This window comes from Dendroctonus ponderosae, unplaced genomic scaffold (assembly GCF_020466585.1).
Source record: "Dendroctonus ponderosae isolate FM_Combo_2020 unplaced genomic scaffold, Dpon_F_20191213v2 Dpon_F_20191213_6, whole genome shotgun sequence".
NCBI classification, from domain to species: domain Eukaryota; kingdom Metazoa; phylum Arthropoda; class Insecta; order Coleoptera; family Curculionidae; genus Dendroctonus; species Dendroctonus ponderosae.
The window spans coordinates 7,984,152-7,997,265 of NW_026018814.1; the positions used below are offsets into that span (position 1 = coordinate 7,984,152).

The 13,114-nt window shown below is 34.7% G+C and overlaps 1 protein-coding gene across 1 annotated transcript; it reads right to left on the reverse strand.

Moving 5' to 3' along the window:
* Window positions 1–6,543: 6,543 nt before the first annotated feature.
* LOC125504885 lies at window positions 6,544–8,234 on the reverse strand. Its single transcript, XM_048667523.1, has 2 exons — window positions 7,949–8,234; window positions 6,544–7,409 (listed from the first exon to the last, which is right to left on the reverse strand). The coding sequence occupies exons 1-2, from the start codon at window positions 8,217–8,219 to the stop codon at window positions 7,036–7,038; spliced, it is 645 nt and encodes a 214-aa protein (XP_048523480.1). The 5' UTR covers window positions 8,220–8,234; the 3' UTR covers window positions 6,544–7,035.
* Window positions 8,235–13,114: the final 4,880 nt, after the last annotated feature.

The following is a 13,114-nucleotide window of genomic DNA, read 5'->3' on the forward strand; positions in this document are numbered from 1 at the left end:
TTGCAGAACTTATTTATTTTTCATACATCTTTATTATGAGAAATCTAATTTGCTTGACTTGCACAAACCTTTTATGTTTTAATCGTGGAAAATTCGTACCCCCAAAAGTGGCGAGAATATTTGGTTAAGAAGATCAAAAAGTAATACTCTTACGAGGCATAGAAGTTCGAAACTTGCATCCAAAAGTCGCAGCAGATCTTTATATGTAGTTCAGATGATAAAAGAGTTTTTCATAATGGGAAAATGGAATAAAAAATTAAGAATCCTTGCCAGTCCTTCTGAATGAAACAAGAAGCTAAAGAAGAATAGAAATTCTTTCAAAAAAAACTTGAGGGATATTTGGAAAAATGGCACAGTGTAAAAATTCACCAAATACCTGCGATGAGATTCTAGTTAAACCGAATAATGTTGAGTTTTTCAACAGGCACTAGAAGTTGACAATAAATGATTAACAGCTATTTGAATTTTGGCACCTTTGGCTCAATTCTTAACAATTAGGCATAATTTTCGTGTTGTATGCACAGTTTAGACTGGTCTAAGTGCATTGTATTCTCATAAAACAGTAGAAAAAGATCTACATTAATTCCGAAACGCAACAAAGAAGATAAAAGTTAGATAATTTATATAAGAATATATGGAAATAAATGGAAGGTACCATCGGTTCTGAGAGCTTCAATTTGGTGAATTGGCAATATCGGCTGGTACTCCGGTCCATTTTGCAATCGATACTGAACCGACAGGTTACTACTTTGACAGGAATTTTTCCTCAACAAGTTCACGATGCCATAATTATTACCTTCTAAAATCACGTAGTTCTACAATGGCTCACCCGAGAGATAAGTTCACGACAATCGTGATCCAGCTAATAATTAAAACAAATGTAATTATGGCGGCTGTCCGCTTTTCGGTACCGCAATCTGTTCGAGTAATGACCGCTTTTCCTTTTTATAGGACACTGTGTTGTCTAAAGCAATCACTTCGGATAAATTATGTCCTGATGAATTGGAAGTAATTGGTTCTTTGGTTTACCTTGTGCAACGGTTTTGTTTGTCAATTGGTAATTAGTGTTCTTTATAAGAGTGCCAAATCAATCGCAAGTTTTGCAATTTGGGTACGTAGCTGTTCATTTCTCATGGATATTAACTTTGTCCGATGCACTTTATTTATTTCATTTATTAAACATTTTATTATTCCTGATCTACGTTTGCTTATCTTAAAAGATTTTTCTTCAAAACTCTAAAACACTTCTAGTTCTCCCATTAGTAGATAAAGCTGAAGCTGTGAATCCTTCGTCTCAGGTTACCAGTCGTAAAGCAAACAGGATAAGAAAAAGTTAACTTCAATCGGCAGTAAAACATGTGGAATCCGGAAACTCCGACATTACATTGAAATATACACTGGTGATTATTGAAATATTGGTACCTATCTTAAAGTACGGTCACGCCGGTCGGCGGTAAATTTTTCCCATTTCGAGCTAGGTGGGAAATTGCCTTTATAACAGAGAGTTATGGTTATTATGCTGGTATATTTTGCTAATCGTCGCCACCATGAATCTGTAATGGATGTCCATTAAGCGACCCATAAATCGTATCGTGATTTACAGATTCAGTCAAGGATATCATGTTTAATTAAACGATATTCCGGCTTTATTTTCCAATAAATTATTATCATTATCCATAAGCACCAATCGACCCAAAACTATAATTGGTGGCACTTTTAAGTCCTTTAAAAAATCGCACTTCATTAAGCATCCCAAACACATCGCATAGATGGAGGATGCCATTTTGAGAAGGCATTGTATTCCGTCAGAGGAACTTAGAAAGCAGAAGTAAGATACAATCGGTCCTGATAAGCACCACCCATTGTTCACAGCGGTACCACCGTAAAGAGGTTCCAATCCTTTCACGCTGCATCGTGTTTAGGCGTGACGGCAAATGCGCTGTTTGCATTTATTGTTACAATTTAAACACAATCTATTCTAGAGATAGAGCCAATTTGCATGCGAGGAGTACGGAATCTATTCGTAACTAGGTGACGCGATTCGATTAATTCAGTTAATTCAGGTTTGAAAAAAACTTTTACATTTGGACAAAATTGCTTTGGGTTCTCTTTAAACTTATGTTGCACATAGTGCATTAAAATGCAGGACATTTTCTCAGTTTTACTACCCCAATAAGGGGTTATCGAAAAGCTATGAACATTTTCTGGTTACGAAGGCAAAAAAGTGTCAACTTTTCTTAACGGAATTCTTGTATATTTAACGTTTATGTCGTTTTAAACCTAACACTCTACCCCATTGTAGTTGAAGACATGCTTGGCAAGTTTATTGAAAACATCGAGATAAAATTGACTGCTATTAGCGAATAAAAGTTCAAACCATGTGTTTGCATTGTTTGATTAAAGTTAAAATTGTTGTTCTAGCTTCATTTTGCTTTAATTTAATAATTTTGTTTCACGTTTTGTTAAATAATATTTTTAATTTTGTGAAACTAATATACAGTATTTTGCTGCTATTCTGAAACAGTTGTAATGCACTGAAAATAAATGTTTATCGAACTTTTTCTTTCGTTGCTTTAATGCTATTAATGTTTTCCTTGATTTTGTTTTATCTTCTAGTTCTTTTAAACTGCCAACCTATACAACAGTTATTCGATTTTACACTGCATTTTTTCTTCTCAGTCATATCATGAAAATTGAAAATTGAAAATATCTCCGAAAATTTTGAATCTAGGTAAAAAATTACTTAGTCGATATAGATAGTAAAACAAAATATTCTACATTTTGTTATTGATATAGATTCATTAATTAATCTGTCAAGTTTCAAATTTGCTGAAATATTTGTCCTGTTTTAACCCAAAATTCCCATCTAATGACTAAGAACCAAAGTTAAATTAACACTAAATCAAATATCTGATGAATAGTTTGTCTGATTAAAAACTCGAGAGCGGTTAGTTTGTACTTTTATTGAAAAGTTAAAAAAATCGTCCTGTATCAAAATGCACTTTCGAAAATTATTTGCAACTTTTGAACATGGATTTGTTTAATTTTTGCTAATTTTCAAGATGTTTGTACTACATTTGTGAAAACTAGACGAATAGACAGAAGAACAGCTCATACCAGGATATCTAAAATTATTAATGTATAATGTTTTCATTTGTACAAAAGCAAAAATTTATAAAATTGAAAACATTATTAGTTTATAATACAATATTCTTTAAGAGTTTTATACTTGACTAAAAATCAATAGAGTTGAAAACTTCATTTATGAACCATATAATTTTTTCTTTGTGCTCTGTAAAAAAGTTTAATAAGCTGCGATAAGTCAGTAGTTATTTATGACTGAAAATTAATTGAATTAAGTTATTTGCGAATAATTAAGTAAACTAATTGCACATCACAGTATTTTAAACGGAATCTGCAGCATTAACATGAATAAAAAACAGCAAAAATAATAGTGTGTGGTCGACATTCACTGTATTCTTGCAGACAGCGGATGTCGCAACGGCTTACCACCTGGGTACTGCCATTAATCTGAATCAACCAAGAAATTCTAAAGTTACAGTACTATGGAACACGCTTGATTCGTATTCCATAAAAATGGAAACTTGTTAACGTGTAAATGAACGCAATTTTCATTTCACACAGAACTTGGTTTGGATGGGAAGGGAAGGAAATTGCGTAGAAATAAAAGATGAATCAATTCAGTAGCATCAAAACTCTTTGAACTGAAATCTTTAGGAACACTGGATCATAAAAAAGTTAAATTTGAATCTTCCACTGTCGATATGCTTTCTATTAAACTAATAATGCCAATTTTGAATCACTCTATATATTAGTTTAGTTGTTTTAAGCAAAGATATTTTAGAAATTTGGTATTAATATCCTGCTCCAATCGATTCTGGTGTGAATATCGCGTTGGAGTTTAGCCTAGAAATCAGAAAAAATGTCGAACAATCGGCTGCACAAAGAGAACGGTTTTCTGTTTTTGCAAGCAACATATTTCATGGGCTTTTCTGGTAGTTTTTACCATCACGATCAATGTGTACTGCTCCAGTTGCGGAATCTGTATACAATCTTGTTGATTTATGTTGACTGGTGCTGTAATAACTGAGCCTGCCCCGTAAGTATCAATTTTCAGTGGCGTCTCCTCAAAGGAATTATACGATAACAGGAAAAATATCAATTTGCCCTAGCAGCTATTTTAACTCTTCTCCTTGTAACTTTTTTAGCTCTTCTAATGACTGCAGTCTCCATTGCTTTTTAAGACTGCTGAAACTAAGAATTTACTAGTTACGATAACAACACATTTTTGATCACCTGAGAAGGCCAAAAACATGTCTTTGTTAATTAATTTCTGTTTTGAAAACGTTGTCCGTAATCACCTGTTTTTAATTCAATTTATTTTATTTTAAACCCTACAGTTTTAAGGTAGGTATATGCCGCCCCTGGTTGGTTCTATTCTTTGATGCCCTTTTATGTGTTTCATATATTAAATGTTAACAGGTAAACACAATAAATAGCCCATATAGTTAACAAATAGCAAACGGTTTGCATGTTACGAACGGTAAATGTTGTATATTTGATTTATATGTGTTCCACCGCACATATTTGGTGCGATTGTATCCATGCAGATTGAAACCTTTTCCGAACCGTGGTTGAGCAGATTTATCATGTTTTCGGACTGTAATAGAGAAAAATTCAGATAATTGCCCAAAAACCGCAAATTATGGTGGCTCAAAATTGAATTATTGAAGGTGTCGCATTGATTTATCGGAAAAGTAGAATTTCATTATAAAGGGCCCATAAAATAAACCGCATCGCCAGGTTCCTGCATGCTGCATGGAAGCTTTTATGGCTTTTCGTAGATGCGAGTATTGATTGATTTAAGAAAAAGTTAAAGGCGGCAACAAGTGGAAATTTGATTTTATGTGCGATTTCAATTTAGAGGAATTATCCGAGCTGATGGGGTTTGAAGAGCATGTCAATTGCACTTAATGATAAAATTAATTGACTGAAATCGGAATTTTACTGTTTGTTTCCTATTTACAGTATTAGTGTGATGAGGTGTTGCGACATACCAATTTTTTTTAAACAGAAAATTGCCTTCTGATGGCTTGGACATTTTCGAGACAATTACTCGGTTTGTCTAATTGGCAATTGGTGCGGGTTGATGGTGTAAATTCAACATGTAATTTTACTCTAATAATTGATAGAAAACACGATAATAATATATAATGTTTGTCTTCATGTTTGCTGTTTTCACTTGGCCTGAAAGTTTTGATTGTGGTTCTTTTCAATGAAGGTAAAATGGTGTATAGGTTTCTATAAAATCTATAATTGGTACTCTTGGTGCGCCCAAAAAGAGAAGTTTTCTTCGAAAAAAAAACGTTTAAGTAAATTTTGCGCAAAAATTAACCTGGCCTTAAAAAAAGTAAAATCTCTCGAATGGTTCAAAATAAACAGACGACTAAAGATCCAAATTGCTCAGAAGACATGGGGTTATAACATCGTACTTTTTATCTCTCTGGGCTCCGCATATTGCCGGAATAAAGATTGAGGTTTTGATAAAGAAAAGATGATAGTATTTAAATACCATGTACAATATGTTTATTTGATTTACATCTTGAGCAAAAAAATATTCAAATCGCTTCAGCGAGTGAAAAAATATTCACAGGCAAAAGTTAGGGAATATGTAAGGTATGCGTTGAATTTTCGGTGCACTGTAATAGATACGCATTTAAATAACACTATTTCCACATGGAAGAGGTACTATCTATAATCAACCGTGCTGTTTCCAGAAAACTATAAATATTTGTTTCGTTATGTACTTAAAGTCTGTGCACGGTAACAGTTTCAATTAACTTATAACCTGTGTAGTCAAATTATTTTGATGCACATCTCGTAGAGTTTCTCGCTTATATAAAGTCCGCCATTACAGTTACTTCGGTTAGTAAATCCAGATTGACGGCATCTAATAGTGAAGTAGTTGAGAGCAGACCGAAGCGCATGCAAGGGTCAAAGGGGTCGTCAAGAACGGTTTCGTACTGAGAGTCACTTCCGTGCTAGCCTGCCACTTTGTTCGCGATTTTCTCAGTGAATTCATATGCCCTTTTTTACATATTCCCGATGCTGGAATATTAAATAGTGTGCGTGAAATTTGCAACATTTAATGAGTTTCGGGGCTATTACATGAAGCAGCACGAATTTAATTAGTTAGTTGCGCGAAAAACCCCAGACGCTTAGGAACGCTGCAAATCGAAATTTGCGTTTTTCTAATGTCTTTTTTGAGTTTACAGTCTCTTCAGGTGGCTTGAAATAGACGAACGTTTACCTGTTTAGATGTTAAGCGCGATCGGTGTTCAGGAAGAGTATTTTGCGGATAAAAATCCAGGATGTTTTTCTAGAGTGCGACTTCTTTAATTGTACAAATGAAAGCTCCAAATGGGTTGTCACTCACATTGGGGTCCGTTATTGACGAATTAAAATTTCTTGTATTTTTATACAAAATATATATATTTCTTAGACAGGCATATACACATTAGGCGAAAATTTCTGCATATGGAAGTATATTCCATATACCTAATATCCACACCAAACTAGTCGTTTAAAATTGTAATTATTCCATACTTTTGCTGTTTATTAACTAAGTTATTTAACGGTTTCTAAATGGTTTCCTTTCCCAATAAGCTAATAGAACAGTCGCTTTTGAGTAAATCCTAAATTAGTTTATTTAATTAGACTGAGACATTTAACAACTAATTACAAACATAATAAACTTAGCCACCTGCCTGCTAAACATAACGATATCTAAGTATAGTTTCAAATAGCAAATTTCAAGCAAGTGGGACGATATAAGGCGGAGCTACAAATAATCACGAATAATGTCTTAAACAGTTCTGCTCGCTATTGGTTCTACCAGTCAAGAGCCCTGGGCAGTCTGATAAACAAATCTCTTATTATGCAATAGAAACCGAGCAGATTTGTGCGAGGTGTTATGGAATGGACGAACAATACTATTGCATAAACTTTGCCGATTTAAATTGAAATTTTCCGAGATTTTCTAGCAGGTTTGAACTCAATGGTTTGCCATCTATCGACTGCTAGTTCCATGACAAATATTAGTAGAGCCAGAAAATATCCAGCTCCAACAATTGATAAAACTGGCAAAAGTTGCTCCAATGTGACCACGAAACTGCGTTTGTCCTCTTCTACGTAGAATTTGAGCGCGTAAAAGTACTGGTATAGTTTAATGAATTTTGACAAAACTCCGATCTCCATTAGGTGGCCGATCCATTCATTATATTGTTCGGTAAAATAGGAATTCTTGGGCATTGCTAGATTTTGCTTCATGCCATACACTTCAAATACACTGAATGATCTTAGGATATTTGGCCGCATTATTATGTAACCTGGAATAAGAACAGGCAGTTTAGGAATTTATAGGCATAGCATAGCATTATTAGGCAGTATAACGGTTTTTTTCTCTAAATATTTGCACAAGTATTTGGATCTCTAATCCCGTTTTTTGGGAACTTATTTTTTTTATTCGAGAAGTTTCTCCATTTTGTGACTAGTTTGCGATAAAGTAATTGTGGTATGCTGAGATAATCGCAAATCATTTCCGAAAAAATCAAAAAACTTATTTTTGGTCAAATTTTCATTCAACCTGCAGGGTTTTGGAAATTCCTTATCGGAATGTTTTACAGAAATGTTACGATGTCTAGTACTGCAGCTGGAATAGAGGACTAAAAAATATTTAATTTCGCTTTTTTGTAAATAGCAATTAAACATAGTAGGTACTCATTCATCGGGCATTTACTGGGCAATTTTAGGAAGTTTTCGTTCTCCATTTCGGATAGTTAAAATGTCAGTACCAAACTACTGGAATTTATTCGAAGAGATTTATTGCAATGACTAGAAAGGATTAATAAAATGCTAGCGGTTTTACCTGTATCAACAATGGTAGCAAAATCCTTCTTTTCTACTGCCATGTTTCCAGCCTGGAAAGGATACGGGGCACCTTCTAGCGCTTGAATTCGTTTGTAAATTTCACCATCTCTCTCGTGGAATCCTATACGAAATAAGAATGCTACGCCAGAAATCGTTTTGATTGGGAGATTCGAATTGAGTAGATCGTCATTGTTTTCGATTGGATCGCCGTAGATCGTACCACTCAGCTCACTTACAATGCTGCCTTGGATACATGTGGAAATTGTCATGGATTGTAATAAAAACGCCCCTGAAAATAATTATATCCTGTTTAGTTCAGTTAGTTCAGTAGATGAAGATTATTTTTTGTTTCAAGGGTTGGATAGATTAGATAGTTTTATATCCAATTTTGCTTCGCTTTTGCCCGTACGACTAAGCAATTTATTATGAATGTTTGAGACCCAAAATAGAAATTATTTGGAAATAATCCTACTAACTGTTAAAGTGCGTCCAGACTTGACAAACCGAACCTGGGCCGCGGCAAATTCTATTGATGTTTTGTCCAAACACCGACAGACGATCCATTTTCTATCGGTGTTTTGACGAAGCACAAAGGGATTTGCCGGGTTCAGGCTCGGCACCATCAGACTTACCTACGTAAATTTGTAATGATCTTGTCTTCGGCAGTCGATGCATGGATGAAATACCCAGAATTGGCCCAGAAAATAGAAAGTAGGTTTTCATAATCGAGGAAAATAATTCGTGATCTACAGTGTTTTTCGACATGTAATATAACATGACCACCATTGTTACTATTAGAGTAATATAGCCAATAGCTAAAGTGATCAACTGTGGCCGTAGCATTTGCTCAGTGAGCGAACTATACGGCATGGGCACTAGAAACAATAAACTGTTATCTATGAGAATTGGGGAAATATCAAATATCAAGGTGACATGTATATTGACTGGGCCGACGAATAACTGCCCAAACTCGCCGTCCAGGTCTTCCAGTAGTGTTGCAAAGTTATATCCCTCGGATAGTTCTTGCAAGTAGACTGGATCGTATGGGCGATAAACGATTGGTCTGTTTCCGATGGAAGTTATGGCATCGAGAAACTCGACAAATATTCCCTGCCTGGAAGTGTTCACTTCATTAACGTATGGAGGCATAACAGTCCATAGAGCATATATTGGGCAACCAGCAAATTGCGACTTGAAGTTCCATTCATGAATGGTGCTCAGATCCGAACCCCCGTTCAAGGAGCTGATGAAGCTTGAGCTGATATTCGATCCGCAGTTCCAAGTGTTCAAGTTAAACACTTTGGCATCAGCCACGGCTTCCTTATATGCAAGAATAAAGGAGAATGGTAGTTTAAACTTCCAAAGGATTTGGGCAAAGTCTTCAACCAATTCCTCTTCCCTTGTTAGGATAATATATTTTGATGCCCCCGGCAATCCCATCGAACTTTCTGATATGTTTCCAAATATTTCAGTTAGACCGCTGGAGCCGAACGGAAAAATTACAAAAGTGCGTGGTGTTTGCTCGAGGTTATCCAGAAAAGATTTTACCGCCGCACCATTAGTTCTAAACAGCAATTCTTCACTCGCGGAAGTCAAATCGTCATGATAATCTGCAATTACTACGTTGGTATAGCTTTCGGCATAGTATTTCTTTAAAAACCTATCAAGGTTTACTTGGGGCACTCGTTTTGGGATAGAATTTAGTTTGCTAGATGCTAATAGAGCGGCGTTAGCCAACAGTAAGGAAATAGCTAAACCAGCCATGGCTGAAGAAACCTTAATGCAACTGATGGAAACTCTAAAGAATCCGCAGCTGGTATTATTTATTTCCAATTATGATGACCTATCGCAAGGTAAATAATACAAATGTATTGATAATGATTTGTCAATATGGTTGGGCTGGAATTTACGTATTTGCCACAGGAATGGAAGTTTTGGATCTTTATCGGAAGAAAATTGCAGAGCAGACAATAATTTGAAAAGCGGCAATCAGGAATATTTTGTGTCCAAACAATGTGCTTGAGCACTTTCTTGAAGCACTTATTTGGAAGGGAGTAGGGAGTCTAATTCTAATTATTTTGGAGCTTTAATTGATTGAGTTTCATGCTTGTTTAATTCTTGAAAGTTTTAATTGCCAGAAAGTCTCACTAATATTAATTCCATGTTATTTAAACGCTTTGAAAACTTCATAAGTTGGGATGATAACGTGATTATAATTATTATTTATTATTATAATATTAATGATAATCATGTGGCTCAAATGGGGCTTGAGAAAAAAGAAGCAGCGTCATGTTTGAGTCGATTTTGCAACTAATAATAATATTGAGATTAAGGTTTATGTTTGTGCTTTTGTGCACTACTCGATTATTTCCCGATCTTCGCATGTAGATCCCCATGTCCTCCGAGATACCATCACGGACGTATCGTCCGCATACTCTCATACAGCTCCAGATGGAACCATTTTGGTTATTCAACTTCAACTAAACTGCTCAACAAAATTGCCCTAACTTTTGAAATGGATAAATTATAACTGCTTAGAGCGAAAATTAAACATCTCAGATACATTTTCTACAGGGTGCGTAATAAAAAAACGCAAATCGTAAACTTTGGCATTTTGGTTGCTTCTAGTTGGACTAAAACAGGTTTCTTTTTCTCATCACTAGAAGTTCTACCAAATTAAACCAAATAGTTCAAGAAGGTTGTGAATTTTTTGTGAATCCACTGTTTGGTGTTGAAGCGATACCGTTTTTGCTCTTGGTTCGATTTTCACAATATAGATCTCATATTGAATCTAAAAGTGCATAGACAATTTAAGAAAAAAATTCGACATACATGAAAAATGACTCAAATCAGAGTTGCCCCCCAAATCTGGCAGACTTTCAACTGAAGTGAAGTTCACTTTCAAATATATCGTTCACTCATGCAACTTGAAATTTCGATTTTTTTTCGTCCAGGTCCACTGATGAGCCTTAAATTTTGAAAATCGGCTCAAAAAAAAATATGGATCACAACAAGACCAAAAAGTTAATTTTTCTGAAACCACTCTGTAAAATAACTAGATCGTCAAAAAATTCCAAAACGTTTTTCGTGATAAAAGGTTTATGTTAATGCCTATGGTGTTTAAATACAAAAACTGAGAATTCCGACTGAGAGCACGTGGAACTTTCACTAATTTTGCATTGTTTCATTTGCCACGCTTTATAATGTAAAGCACTAATTGATTGCAGAAACAGGCACTAATGGAAACATAATTGCACTAAATAAGGCTTTAAACAGAAATCAATTCGCGAGTAGCACTTATAATTTATCTAGTTTCAAAGTTTTTTACTCAGTTTTACTTTTGTTTGTGGCTTTTTTACGTATTTTCGTGCATTGTGTTTGGAAGTTGGCGTCAATCTTCTAGCGGCTTTTTAGAAGATGGAGAGGAAAATGTTTCTCATGCAAGTACATTTCCGTTACATGTTTCAACGATTCAACGAAGGCTTACGCGAAAAAGCTCGTTATCGATAAAATCCCTAATTTTTACCGCTCTGAGCTTCTGGATAAAACGGTAGTGAAACATATAAAACCATTCTTTTTTTTTCATAATTCAGCTGACTATTTTAGACTGCCATCAACAGGGATGCCTAGACAAATGAAAGTCGTAAAAGGTAGTGTTAGAATTTGCAAAATCGTTTGGGTTTTGATAAAGTTTAGCTAATGAAACGAAAACTATAAACGGAATGAACATGAAAATCATTATTAGAAAAGATGCTGAAAAGCTTATAATTTCGTGAAAAACCGCTGCTTTAATTTAAAAGCATCTCTGTTTTCCAAACAATTTTTGAACAAAAGGCCTAATAAAAGTTTTCAAACATGCGGTTTAAGTTGCTCATCAAGATGATAAGTAAAATGTTGTTTATTGAATTTATGAAATGAAGATCTGCCTGTAGCAATATTGATTTTACCAATGTATTTATCCGCTGAGAAAATCCGAATGAATTGAATTAATATTATGGCGTATACTTGACTCACCCTTAACAATAGATTATAGTACAATTGACTGTTCAAGTTCGGATTGCACGTAATGTTGTTCGATTGCAATGATAAATGGATATAATATTAAGTGATCGTGGCTAGTTTATTGATGAGGCAAAAGGAAGGATAACCGACGATGTCAAAATTTATTACGCTCGCAATCAGGTTGATCATTGGTGCTTTCCATTTCTGCAGATTACCAGTCATGTATGATCACTAAGGTCGGTTATTATACAATTCCATCACCTTTGATCTGCCAACTATGTGGGAGTGGTTGGGAACCTAGAAATGGCTGGTATATAATTCCGATACTGTGGTAGCAAATATTATCGACTTACTGAGCATAAAATAATTTTTCTATCAAGGAAACGGATGGTTTATCGACTGCTAACGGACTGGCAAAGATCAATTAAAAAAGTATGATTCATCATAGTTAATAACAACTTTACAACAGAAATGAGCAAATTACAGTTGCTCAGGTTGCCTACATATGTGGGAAGAGATTAAGCGCAGGATCTTCATATGATTTGCATAAGAATTTGAATTTTTAGTCAGACTGCTTGGCACCTGAGAATGTGTGTTTGCAAGTGTTTGGTTGTTTATGATTTTCAATTTTCACTTCACGTGATAACTGGCTGGGAATTTAATGCTAAAAAAATTTTAATTGATTAATTTTAATTACAAATGAAACTATAGTTGTGAAACACAAAGACCGAAATGCCCCGATATATTGCAAGGTTATTCAAATGAACCGCATAAATTAATTTAAGCGATTTGTTCTAAAAACGCTGAAACACTGACGAAAGCTTATTGAAGCTTTGTTGGTAATCTTTATCTCTATTACAACTTCTTCATTCGCAGTTACTCCAACCTGGTTCAAATGAGGGCTCAATGAAATGAGTGAAAAATCTGAATGTTTCCGCTTTTCAACAGTCGGTGGTTTAAAAAAATCTGCATTTAAGGCAGGAACTGGCTGTTCCTCTAGTTCCTCTATCCATATAGATGGAATGAGACAAGAGAGAAACAGTGAAACCTTGATTCAATAATACGCTTTATTAAATTACTGCCGTAAACTACTAATCATTAACTATTAATAGTAAACTTTATTAATATAATGGGTACTTTATTAGTTATTTTATTACCATAG